This window comes from Hoplias malabaricus, chromosome 6 (assembly GCF_029633855.1).
Source record: "Hoplias malabaricus isolate fHopMal1 chromosome 6, fHopMal1.hap1, whole genome shotgun sequence".
Taxonomy (NCBI): Eukaryota; Metazoa; Chordata; class Actinopteri; order Characiformes; family Erythrinidae; genus Hoplias; species Hoplias malabaricus.
This window is the reverse complement of record NC_089805.1, coordinates 32,069,526-32,083,299: the sequence shown is the minus strand read 5'-3', so window position 1 is coordinate 32,083,299 and position 13,774 is coordinate 32,069,526. Positions and strand designations below refer to the sequence as shown.

At 41.5% G+C, this 13,774-nt stretch overlaps 1 protein-coding gene across 6 annotated transcripts in view; it reads left to right on the top strand.

The window, feature by feature from the left end:
- Positions 1-3,912: 3,912 nt before the first annotated feature.
- LOC136699222 (potassium voltage-gated channel subfamily KQT member 4) overlaps positions 3,913-13,774 on the top strand; it is a 60,214-nt gene continuing 50,352 nt past the window's right edge. For 3 of the 6 annotated variants that reach the window (XM_066673756.1, XM_066673757.1, XM_066673752.1), the window contains exon 1: positions 5,814-5,888. In XM_066673756.1, the coding sequence (XP_066529853.1) occupies positions 5,875-5,888 (14 nt within the window). In that variant the 5' untranslated portion in view covers positions 5,814-5,874. Of the gene's footprint in view, positions 4,359-5,155; positions 5,613-5,813; positions 5,889-13,774 lie in introns of those variants that run through there. The other 3 variants (XM_066673755.1, XM_066673754.1, XM_066673753.1) reach the window with 3 other exon arrangements.

The window sequence follows — 13,774 nt, the reverse complement described above, 5'->3', positions numbered from 1 at the left end:
TTAAAACACCTGTGTTCATCGAAAGTACATTTCTTCATCTAAATAATATCTACTAATGCCAAAAAAAGGCTTAGATATAACTACAATTTTATGATTATTTGACACACATGGGACGATGAATGTGCCAAACTCCACCTCTATCTCCATGCCCTCTCTGGGCTGCGGCTTGAAATTTCACAACTTCCTCAGGTTTATGAAGAAATCATGATGTTGATTTCCCCCTTTTGACAGTCTTTAATGCTGTAGTTTCAGAATGGAAATATCTATTGTATAAACAACTGCATACGAACAGGTTAAAAACTTGATTTTCACTGGATGGGGGTTTATAAGATTTATGGAATGAATAAAATGATGCACAATATTTCAACCATTTATATCCAAGGACATAGAAATAAGTATTATGACTAATTAAATCCTTGGGCTGTTTGAAAAGTTAATGTTAAGTGTTACTTCGCTGACAATCAGAGTTTAGCTAGAATGAGGTCTTTACATTTTTAAGGGTCTCAAACCCATGACCCCAGGACTCTTGAGCTATGTGACAGTGATTCTCTTTGTTGCATTGCTGCCACTTGCCCTTAAATAAATAAATGAACCTGTCCAAATTCACTAAAAGCAGTGAAGCCCAGACCATCCGCCATCTCGGTTGAAAGCTCCTGCACTGATGCTATGTCTGTGACTTCATACAACATGCTTCATAAACTGATAACGTTTATATTGAGTTAAACCTCTCATATCCATATTTTTAAACCACAAACAAGCCTCTGCTAATTCAAAACTGTACAGTTTCACAAACTCAAAAAGAAGAAATAGTTCAAGGAAACTGAATTGTTTAAACAATTGTTGTGAAACCTTTCAGTATATTTTAAGTTGGAATCACTCAATCGGTTAATTACTTTGAACATTAGGGTTTACTGTGTAGCGAGATCCATGGGTGCGCACAATATAGTGCACATCTTTTGTGGCGTTAGACAATACCAAGTCCACACCCATCAAAACACACACAAATACAATAAAAAAACCCTGTGAGGAGTTTAGGGTGTTCTCCCTGTGTTCACATGGGTTTCCTCCAACGGTCCAAAACACATGCTGGTAGGTGGATTGGCGACTCAAAAGTGTCCATAGGTGTGAATGTGTGGCCCTGTGATGGACTGATGCCCCCTCCAGAGTGTGTTCCTGCCTTACGCCCAGTGATTCCGGGTAGGCTCTGTACCCACCACGACCCTGAACTGGATAAACAGTTATAGACAATGAATGAATAAAATACCCCATCCACATAACGCACAACAAAATGGTAAAATACCCTAATCAACCCCCCAAAACTGTCCTAGGGGAGGTGCCACAATGCATGTTGGGAATCCCAGCAAGTCAAGGCCCCTCCTTAGTCCAGTGGCCGGTGCCAAACAGGCCCACAGTTAATGGCAGAATGCACCCATGCTGGCAATAATTCTGGATGAGGAGACTGTCCCATCTGGCTCAAAGGGCCTTGGTCACTAACTTGTGTGATGCTTAGTCCATTTGGCCCAGCCACAGCCCCAGTCCCTTGCTTGCATTAACAGCATGGGAAATAGGGTTCAGTAACATGTTTGCTGCGATGGCTGCCCATGTTTTCTGCTGCCTTGAATGACACAGCTGCCTGTGTCTGCTCCTTAAGGATCAACACTGTCCCAGCTGCCTACAAGAAATCTGCACCAAGGATACACGTATCCTGCGTAGGAGCAAGCCACAACTCATGCAAAGGCAAGGCAGTGCTCTGTCAGAAATGTCTCTGATCAGCTCTGCTCAATCACCACGAAGCTCTGGTGGTAAATCTACTAGAGTTCATTTGTCTTTTGCTTGCAACACCACACAGAGATGGGCTGCTGTCCAAGAATAGTAGTGGAGACTTGGAAATCTGATTTCCATTCACTTTTACTGTTGTAGTGTGGAACATAGAGAGGTGCCATCTTCATAGCCAACACTCTCCTTGATGGCCCTGGGCCATTGCAGCTGCATCTTCTGCAGGATGTAAGGTTGCCAACTTTCTGAAATTGAATTAAGGAATGTGAGGCCCAGGGGTGTCTTTCTGAGCAGCGGCGAAGCAGAATCTGTCCAAGTATTTTGCAAATACTCTTCTACTGTATAAATGCTGTATTATTTTTAATTGTTCATTAATTACAATGATATCTGAAGTGTAAGCATCTTATCTGTCTAAGATGTCTTACCACATTAAAGTTATATATCCAGTAAAAACATCATTAATTTGTTATGGTAAAACACATTTGCTGCCATTGGTTTACTGTTATGTCCTATGATTAATATACAGACTAGTTTGTTTATTTAGGACTGTATTTGTCCTACACTCTAAGTATATTTTACTAATATTATTTTTAATCTTGGGTGGCACGGTGGTGCAGCTGGTAGTGTCACAGTCACACAGCTCCAGGGACCTGGAGGTTGTGGGTTCGATTCCTGCTCTGGGTGACTGTCTGTGAGGAGTTGGTGTGTTCTCCCTGTGTCCGCATGGGTTTCCTCTGGGTGCTCTGGTTTCCTCCCACAGTCCAAAAACACATGTTGGTAGGTGGATTGGTGACTCAAAAGTGTCTGTAGGGGTGTGTGTGTGGCCCTGTGAAGGACTGGCGCCCCCTCCAGGGTATATTCCTGCCTTGTACCCAATGATTCCAGGTAGGCTCTGGACTCACCACGACCCTGGACTGGATAAGTGGTTACAGATAATGAATGAATTTTTAATCTTATATGAAATTATCTAATACAATTTTTATGCATAAAGAATTATTTTGATAGTAATTGTCAGTCAGACTTTTGAGGGAAAAATTAAATATAGTTTCTCCAGGACATGGTGCTAACATTGGTTCTACGTGAAAGCAATTTTTCAACACTGACCTGCTGCCTACCCGGGATCATTGGGCACAAAACAGCAACACATCCTGGAGGGAGTGCCAGTCCTTCACATGGCAACACACACACACACACTCACTCACTCATACCTACGGACACTTGAGTTGCCAATGCACCTACCAATGTGTGTTTTTGGACTGTGGGAGGAAACCCACATGGACACGGGGAGAACACACCAAACTCCTCACAGACAGTCACCCAGAGCATGACTTGAACCCCCAACCTCCAGGTCCCTGGAGCAGTGTGACTGTGACACTACCTGCTGCACCACCATGCTGCCCCCAGGGTATAATATAATTTATAAATTTATGCATAATTTGCATTTATTTATTATATATTTATTTCTGTATTATTTACTATTTTTATTAATTTCTTTATTGATTGGTTTATTTATTTTTAAAATTTAAGATAGATTTTTTTTGAAGGGGGCGTGTTTTTCACATTCAGGCTTAACAGTCAAGTCCAGAACAGAGCAGTTGTGTTGGGGCGAAGTTTGGGGTCGGATTTGAACAGCTCATAGAAACAGCTGCTTGCCTCAATTATATATATATATATATATATATATATAATAAAAAAAATTTAAACAAGAGAGAGAGTAAATTAAATACACATGCAAGTAAACAGACATTTTAATATATGTATGGTTTTATTATTTCTCTGAGTTTTTAAAACTTATTTATATATTATCATTATATTATGATATATTTATTTTGGCAGGTTTGGTCCTCAGCGCCGCAGCAAAACATAACCCCTGTAGGAGGAACTGTGACCCCAATGGCTGCAGGACTAAATGGTGGACAGTCTGGCTGCTGATTGGCTAAATGAAAGTGACGACAAATGAGAAGCGCATTCTTTGTTTAGGAGCCGTGGAGTATTAGCCCCTCCCTCCAGCTAAGGGCTGGGGATTACCTGTCTCAAACCAAACATCGTTTTAACAGTGTAACCTCAAAAATACGGGACGATTCTGAGATTTACCGGACGGTTGCCAACCATAGTTGTGCGCCATCTCAGCTTTGCCATATGCGGCCACCTCAATGCCTTCGTGTGTTGTCACTTCTCTCTTTGTGCTGTCGCTGGCGAGTGTCATGATCCTTCTCTTCTTGCCACCATTACTATCGGTGGTTTGCTGTGTCACTCTTTTTCTGGCAGGTACCGCCATCATTCACTGTGTCACCACAGGCCCGCTTGGCCCCCAGCTGCTCAATCTTTTTCCATTTTACCCCGTTAGTCAGCTTACCAATCCATCCGTGGAACTCCTCATGTTCCACGCGATTTATCTCTGGTCATATGGGGGCAGTCCCATTTCTGACACCAGATGTGACGAACACAGATGGGGGATTGAGACAGAGCCATACAGCTAAACAAATTTTGTTGTAGTGCCCTTAGAATGACACACTGGAAGTATTTGTGCTTAGATGTGTAGTGAGATCCAGCTGCACCATACGCCAGAAGACATGCAGAGGGTAAGCCCCGGACCAACAACTGTCGCCACACAACAAATACACATAAACACAAAAACAACACCCCACCCCAATCTCTGGGTCCCAGCCAGTCCAGACCCCAACCTACTCCAGTGGCCAACACCACGATGTTAGTCTAACTTACTCAGCATCAAATGGCAGCCATATTTTAAGGCATGCAAATATCTCTATTTGGAATTAAATCTAAGCTCTGGACTAAATATTGATCCCAAAATGTCTGAAAAAGGACGTCTAGACTTTAAGAGTAAACTGTTCTTGGGGTCCTAGCACTAGCAGTTCCACGAGCTAGCCCATTTACACTGCTCTAGAATAATCTCTCCTCTTTCACATATTCTTGCCATGTTCAGTGTTTCATCTTCCGCTATATTTTCTCGTATTCTATGATATTCTTTTTTGTTCACACTGCTCTAGATATTCTCTCACTTTCTTCTGTTCATTTGTGTTTGTTCATTTTTCTCCTGGAAGCAACAATGTATACAAACTTTAATAGAGGCTAGACCACAAAGCAGATCCTGTGTCTCCAAGGTACCAACTTTACAGGAGAAGGACAATAGTTGTTTACTTTCAGTGGGAGTCAAATTAAAAAGATTTCATTTTATTATAAAATAATTACTGAGCATTTCAATTTCCATATAATGTGGCCCATTTATCATGAAATTTTCAGAAACTTCAAGGACAGCGGTTTTGTTGAAATGATAATAGAAATGTAAAAATCCTGATATTATAATTTTGATAGCGATGAAATGTTCTCTAATATTACTCTATTGGGTTCAGTTGAGTTCAGTAAAAGGGGGGCCAAGCTAATATGTGACACTCATTGTCTGTTTTATAAGCTCCACTTTCCATGCGCTTTCACTTTTCTAATTCTACAACTGCAGGCTGTATTTACTCTATTGTTCTGGATGCTTTGTTAGCCCTCTTTCATGCTGTACTTCAGGATTCAGAAACCCTTCAAAACCACCACAGGGCAGGGATGATTTTGGTGGTGTATCGTTTCTAGCGCTGCAATGACATTGGCATGATTGTGACGTGTGTAATGCTCTGCTATGAGTGGACCAGACACAGCAGGGCTGCTGGCGTTTTTATACACCTGAAGTCTGGATTTTCAGTGAGGGGCTTTGATGGGATCATCACAGGACAATTTCTGAAGATCTGAACCTGGCCTGGACCTGACAAAGTGGACCTGAAGCACCCTCAATGTTGGAATGGACAGCTGCATCTCTGCTAAATGAGAAGGTAGGAAAAACAACTTTCCTTAAAAAAATGGCATTTTCCTTATTCTATTTCTTGTTTAACTTCTGCTAGCAGGCATAAGATGCTAGTTATGATGCTGGTGGTGTAAGGTGGAAATAGCTGGGCCTTACTCTAGGTTCTAGGTGAGGGAGGAGCTGAGGTACAAAAGGCCTTTTCAGTTGAAAATTGGGCCTGGCACACTTTCTCACCCTCTGCTTCTCTCTCAAAGGCTCTCTTTCACTCACATGTAAGGAGGTGTCCAAATATGTCCCGCGTCAGGTAGGTACAACCCTGTAGTCTTCCTCATGCTGCTGAGCTCCTTCGATATTGCAGTTTCAGGTTTAAAATCGAGTGTTCCAACGTTGCTGAAGCCAAAGCCACGCTGAAAAGCTGTTCTGGAATCTAAATCATGGTTTGACCTCTTTCCCTTGCCACGAGGGCCCAGATTATGAATGTTATTTTTGTGTATTGTATTGCTTTTTCTCCAAACAGTGTGCAGTGCTAAATAAGAGCTAGAGTGAAGAGCAGATTATTGAGTGTGCGTGTGTGTGTGTGAGAGAGAGATTTTAAAGGCCAAATGACATCTTGGGGTGTGGGAAAGGTGGCTCATGGTTTTCTGTATGTCCACTAGAGAGTGGAAAACCTGACCTGCATAGTTGAGTGTGTTTTCAGTTCTGATAAATGTCCCGTTGCGGCTGTCTGGTCCTGCACTGCTTCCTTTAGTGTGTGAATGAAAGCAGTGTCTGTGTGTACGCCTGTGCTTGTGTGTTTTAGTGCCCACCAGGAAAGCACAAGGCCATCATTGCTTATCCCCTATGTGCCCACGTGAAGAATAAGAAGAAAAGAGTCTGTTCTTGACTCTTTGTAGATTCTCTTGTGTGGAGTTCTCATTAAAGTATGAACTGAGTGTGTGGCGTAATGGTGTATGTTTCCTTTGGGTGTAGACACTGACCTTTACCAGCTGCTGTATGTCGTCAGTGCACCAGGATTGAGGTTGACAGCCTCTGTGTGTTATTTAGTGCCTTTGTCTTAATCAGTGGTGAGAGCGTGTTTTGTGATGGTGGGCAGGGTCTGATTTTGATTCTGACCAGTGAAGCTTGTATTCAGTGTAACTTTTCAACTAATTAAATTAGTGGTGATGTGTTCAGAAATCAACGTACCAAGTTTTTTCTTTAATACTTTTTATAGAGCACAGAGTGACACAATAGAGCCCAGAGTAAAGAATAAACCTGATATTAATAAGATATTTTTAAACGGTGTTTTTAAGAGTTTTGTTTCTAAAACGAGCACTGATAGTTTATCAGGAGAGCATCATTAGATCATGGACAAATAGAATGAAAAAATAGGTTAGAGATACACTATGTTCAGCATCAATAGATTTAAAACATTTTTGTAAAGAATGCAGAGGACAGATTTTGCAGCTTAATGGTACACTATTGATTATATTTAATTTTCTAATCAACTGTAAAATATGAAGAATGTGATAACTAGTTATTTTATTAATGGCTAAGGGTGGGCGATATGGCCCTAAGATAATATCATGATATTTCAGGGTGACAATTATGTAACATATAAATCTACCACACAACCAAAGTGCAGAAAATTTAGTGTGTTCATATAAACAGAATACGAGAACAATTATACAAAAAGTAACCTTAAAGCTTCACAGTATATAACAAAACAAATACAGAATGGTTGCTGTGTTGAGTCAGTGTAGTTTGTCTGCTGGGTTTAGAGCTCATTGGCTGAATTATTCTAATGACATTTCCTCATCCTCAACCAGGTGCTTCTGTCTGAGGAGGTGAAATTAGTTGCGTTTCCCACTTCTGTTGTTATTACGTTGTTTCATTTCTAACATTATACCATGGTTTTTTATACATCTGATATTTTGTAAGAGCAGCACATTGGTGACAGGTAGTGTTGCTGTCAGACAGCTCCAGGGTCATGGGGTCGTGGGTTCAGGCCCCTCACCTGGTTACTGTCTTTGAGGAGTTTGGTGTGTTCTCCCTGTGTGGGTTTCCTCCGGGTGCTTCGGTTTCCTCCCATGGTCCTAAAACACATGTTGGTAGGTGGATTGGCGACTCAGAATTGTCCACTTGTGTGAGTGTGCGAGTAAGTGTGTGTTGCCCTGCGAAGGACTGGCGCCCCCTCCAGGGTGTGTTCCCGCCATGTGCCCAGTGATTCTGGGAAGATTCCGGACCCACCCACTGGATAAGCGGTTATGGACTACAATGGATGAAAGAATGAATGATATTTTGTAGCCAAACCACCTCCACACTATTGAAGTCACTGCCCTTTTTTAGAGCAAAATCCTCCACCACAGAGCCACTTTCCACCATACTTCTCTGTGTTAAAATGACTTGTAAAGAACGTATGCCATATTTTCGTAACTGCATGACGTAATTACATAAACAAATCAGAAAATCACTATTATCACAATACTGATCATCATATGATGATATTATTGTGAATGATATGATATTAGCACAGCTCTAGTAATGGCATCAGCATAAGTATATTTAATGTCTGAGAAAACATGTTTGAAAAAATGCACTCAGTTTGATGGGATTCAGGATGTGTGACCTCTGGTGACAGGGTAGGTGAATTACAATCACACACAGGCACTCCTGTTAAACTGGCTAGTGCACCTTTAACTTGTCTGTTGACCAAGGTGATTCAAGGGTCCTAGATGTCTCGTGTCTAGATAAGTTTCCTAGTCGAAGATTTTCAACAAAATTAAGTAAATTTTTTTCTGTGTAATGGCTCCTCAAATTTATAAATGTGAACTCTGGCCACGTTCTGTAGGATACAACCCTGTAAATTACAGTTGTGGCTTCCCAAAGCACATATGGTGTTGATGTGTGGACCGAAGATGGCCAAATAATATAATGCCCTTTGAAGGCTACGTATCGCATGTTATCAGAGCTGTGTCTACATGTTTAGATGACAAAGCAGTGGATGCTTTTGACAACGTGCATAGGAAGTAACACAGACTAATGCATTCTACGCTCCATCTAATGCACCTCACATGCCATGGATTCCATGAAATAGGCTGCTGCAGACGCCATTAGGACGCCTTGCATAAAATCACATAAACCAAATGCAAGGTATTGATTGTTGATACGCTTTCCACCCACAACGTCTTCAGGCTGTCAGCAGCATGTCTGGAGCAAGCATTATTATGAGCATATTTAAAGCATTCAGGTTGTAAAATGTTGTGTAGGCCGGCAGTTTAATAAATGCAGTGCTATTGAGGGCTAATTTGATTACTTTGTACAATTCCTAACATTTGCTGTGTGTACATTTCAGCTGTGAAATTGACTCTGACATTTTCTGTCAGGTGACGCATGCAGGGAGCATTGGCATGTACAGTTAAACAGCCCTGCACTGTTTGCACTCAAAGCATTGTAGTGCATATCCCCAGCACCTGTTCAGCTCGGATCATCAGGCCTTTGGCGTAAACAACGTGGAATTTTTTGTGCTCATTCTCCACACATAGCACATGGCTGCTCGCTCTTTTTCATGCAAGTGATCTAATTGACTAGGCTGTCATTTTAAAATGGAAACATTTTGTTTATATTGAAAGTGAATAAGAGGAATTAGATTAATGCCAGTGAACTATACAAAGATATTATCTGTCACAATGATTTTATTAGATTATTTTAAACCTTTCATTTGTTTCTACTGAAAAATAACCTTTCATTACAACTTATTTGCTTCTTGTGAAGTAGCTCTGAGGAGAAATAACAATGGAGTGCCACTTCAACCCAGACCTCAATGTCACTGAATGTGTTTGGGATGTTCAGAAACAATCAGAAGCAGAAAACACAGCCAGTGTTGACAAGTGTCAACTTTGGAAAAATATCCTTGCTATTTTATTTGAAAAACAAGAGTCCTCTCAGTAAAATTGAAAGTGTGTTATATTCAGTCGTTGGAAATTAAAGTCAAAGTGGGGTCACTTAGCTGTGGTAGTGCTGGTGTAGGTCTTGAATTCTTGTGGATTCTGTGCTCCTTTGTATTTACTTTCCCACTCTTTTCTGTGCGTTTTGTAAGTCGCTGCACAGAACATGTGCTGTGTGTAGAAATGTAAGTGTAAATGCTTATGTTAATCCACACTCTGACGTTAGGAAACATCATCAAAACAATGTACTCATTGTGCAGAAACTGTAAGGTCCAGGTAAACACCCCCTCCCCCTCTCCCCCCGGCGCGCGCTGAGTCTATCCCTTGAGCTCCTGTGTGTGTTTTTTCCTCCAGCGGAGACGGCTGTATGCTGAGGGTCCCACCGCGCGCGCAGCCCCCGCGCTTTTCAGAACTTCACGGCGCGTGAGCGAGCGGCTTAACGGAGCCGAGCGCGGCGCTGCTTCTGAATTCCGAAGAACGGGGAACGCGTGCCCTTCGTCTTTTGGTGCTGTACCGGCTCTGGTCCAGAGCACAGCTGACCGAGGATTTGGAACTTCAACCGCGTGCGTAGTGACGGTCGTGTGTGTGTGTGTGTGTCCGCGCTACTCTTCCTCGCGCTCTGAACCCCAAAACTTGCCATGAAGTGCTCGCTCTCCAGCTACTCGCCGCGGAACTTTTTCTGACGCCCTGAAGTCAAACATCTGGAAACGGCAGGACCGTAATCATGCGCGCGCGCCTCGGCTCCCGCGGCTCGGTGCTGCGCTAGAAGCTTTACAACTTTCTACACGTGAGGTGACAAAAGCGATGGCTTTAACGGAAAGCCCAAAGTGACTTTTCGTGTGACCCTGAAACACCAGCAGCTGTACAGGAGTCGCTCGCGCAGGGCAGCCCGTTCGCGCGTGCGTCCCTTTCCCATACCACTCTTTATGGACGCTTATGGCGCTGTGTGATTTGCCGTGTTGAGGCGCAGTGATGCTGGGAAGCCCCTCTAATAACGGCGGCGTGAGGACGCTGTCCCCTTCGGCTCCCGGAGATGACCGACGCGTGGAGTTCGTGGCCCTGGCGGCCGTGCACGCGGACAGGAGCGCGCCACCGAGTCCGGACCGCGCGCCGCCGCCATCGCAGCGCACCGGGCTGTTGGGAACGCCGCTGCCAGCGCCGCCCGGAGCGCGCGCCGCAGCCTCAGCGTCCAGCAAGCGCTACCGGAGGCTGCAGAACTATCTGTACAACGTGCTCGAGAGGCCGCGAGGATGGGCCTTCATCTACCACGCCTTCATGTGAGTCAGCAGCCCGCTAGAGTTGAACTCCACACACTCAGTGTGGTGTGCACAAGTTCAGACACTCAGACAGAGTCAAAAAGTTCTTCCACAGAGCCCAGTCAGATACTCTGTAAATATACAGACAGGTGCGCGTTCTTAAGTGTTCTTGAGTGTGACAAAATAGATTATTTAACTTATATAGTCTTTAATTTCCTTGGGCCAGTTGGTACAAAGGATTCATTTCTGAGGGATACATCCAGTTACATATTTTTTAGCTTGATGCTATTTTCACACAGTATCATTTTCATGCAAATGTCAGATCATAAAATAAAATAATCTTTATGAAAATACACAGTAAATGTCCTAGATACACAGGTCTTGAACTGTTATGATCTCTGGCTGCAAAGCAGCTGAATGAGCATGTTCCACACACCTGAAAGTCCGAACATGTCCATTCCACCTTAAATGGTGCAGCAGTTAATGAATTACTATACAGATGCCAGAGTGTAACTGCTGCACCATTTAAGGTGGAATGGAAAGTTCTTATTAGGCACTGGCCAATTAGTGAAGTGTTGTAAGCCTCGAGGCAAAAGATGGTAATGTGTAGCAGCTTAAGTTGAAGTGGAAAAGCTTTAAACATAAGAAAAAGTTTATAGTTGCTTTATATTTACTTGAATCAAATGTGCAGCCTGGTTCCACATGAATATAATACATTAACACTGACTGTTTACTTAACTTTGGTGAGAACTTTCTTAATGAAACGCAACTTTTGTGTGGAACTGAAGTACACTTTGGAATCAAGGAAATTCAAAGCAGCACACGTCTTAAGTGGCTGAGCTCTAACACAGAAATGCTGCGTTAATGTCTGAGTACACTCTGCATCTATGAGGACTGAAAATATATTTTGTTAGGCATCATTCTTCTCTTGTTTTACATTCTTTAAATCTAAACTATGATGTTCATGCTACAGAACTAAAACAACAGAATGAAATTATGTAAGTGCCAACAAGAAACTGGCAAACTGTGAGTTAGCTTTCATCATTAGATAGTTATCATTAATCAAGTGAATAGAAAAGTACAAGAAAATATCAGCATGGAGCTGAGAGCTTCCTCTGTTTGGAATCTTTTGTTATCAAAAAAAAAAATCCCCCAAATCAGCTGCACAATCTGCATTTTCAGCTCACGCTCAAGCCTAAAATTCCCCTCTAGCAAAGCTAATCAAGTTTGAACTTCTTGCTGAACATTTTTGGGGATTTGCTGATGTTTGAAATCAACACTTCCAGAGGCCAATCAGTGAAACAACAGAATCAAGCAAAGAGGGATTGTTTTGACACAATACAGAAATAAAGCTTGTTTAACTTCATCAGCATTATATGAATGTTAAGTACTTTATTTGTGAATCCAGTTTCTAAAGTAAATTTAAGATCACTGAAAATTTCCCCTGTATTTTACTGTAAACAGCCCCTTTTTCCTGCCATCATTAGTATATTTACAATCACGCACCTCTAATTCTTAATGATTATTCTTAATTATATCATTTTTACCAAATAAAACTACCTTCCCGTAAGATAAAAAACACTTTGAAGGAAATAATAATCATTGCTTAATTTAAAATATTTACAGCCAATAGGCAAACAGTGCTGATATTATGACTATTATAAGCAATGTTTGGTTTAGAGGTTTGTGACATTTTGGGATGAAGTAGTTATTTAAACACAAAATACAATCCAAATTAGATTTCAAAGACATGTAAAGTAAAAATAACCTGTGAAATTAATGAACTCACGTTCCCAGTAGACCCTGAGAACAACAGCTGCTGTTAAATCTGACATTTAGACCTCAGTGAAAAAGCTTGACCTGTCATTTCTCTAGTGCCTTTATTGTTTATTTGCAGAGTTGTGACCATTATAGCTTAGTTAGCCCTATAGTGTCACTTTTGGAACAAAAATGTGTATCAATCAAAGCAATTCTGGAACATTTCATGATCAAGTCCTTTGATCATAACGTTTTCATACAATGTGTAAGACGGCTTCTGTTCTCAAAATATGACAAAACATGAAATACAATATTTTGTTCCCACCAGTGACTATATGGGAGTTGTATCACTTCACTGTCCAAGAAAACCTTGTATTTCTGTTTTTAGTTTACTACGTCATTTGAACACCATTTCATATTTTGAACAATGAATGGACCAGTAGAAATGCTCCAGAATTACTTGGAATAAAAATGACTTCTATATATATTATTTTTTCTTCTCCTATAAAGTTACTATTTTGTAGATACAATTTATTTTCTTTGAACAACGACAATATTAATGTGGTCGTCCTGGAGTCATAATTCATACTAGAGAGTATTCAAGTGATACAATGTTTAAAAAACCAAAACAGAAAATGTAGTTTAGAAATTGCTGATTAAGGTGGAGTCTATAATCACGTTTCCGCACCTTTGTTCTCCTTTCATTCACTTGGCACACTTATCAAAGCGGAGTGGTTTGTATTATATATCAGTCAGCAATTACTGTACATTTTGCCAGCCTATTAGGATCATGTCCGCTGCAGTTAAGAGCATATCAATCTGTAGCGGCATAAACAGAGTGATGGCTGGCATGCACGAGCGAGAGTGCAAATGTAGTCCACTGCAAACATTTAAGTCAGATGCAAGGTAATGCAACATAGTGTCCAGCTGCTAATTGTTCTAACTGTTACTGAGGTGAAATACACACACGGCACAGTGCCTCTGTTGATTACAGGATATGTCCTAGAAACATTCAGTAAGTAAACACCATATAGTACTGTATGAAATACAGAATTACCCCTGATTATTTTTCTTCTCTACAGAAACATGCAGCTGGTGTTAGTTTCATTCTTTGATCTCCATTTAGAAAGCTCATCAGAGTCACTCACACCCAAAATCCGTCCTTCGTTTAACACACACCAGACTCTCTCCCTGTGAACAACGGAAAAGCCAGAATCAAGGAAGCTAAGATCTTTTAGTGATAGTCTTTA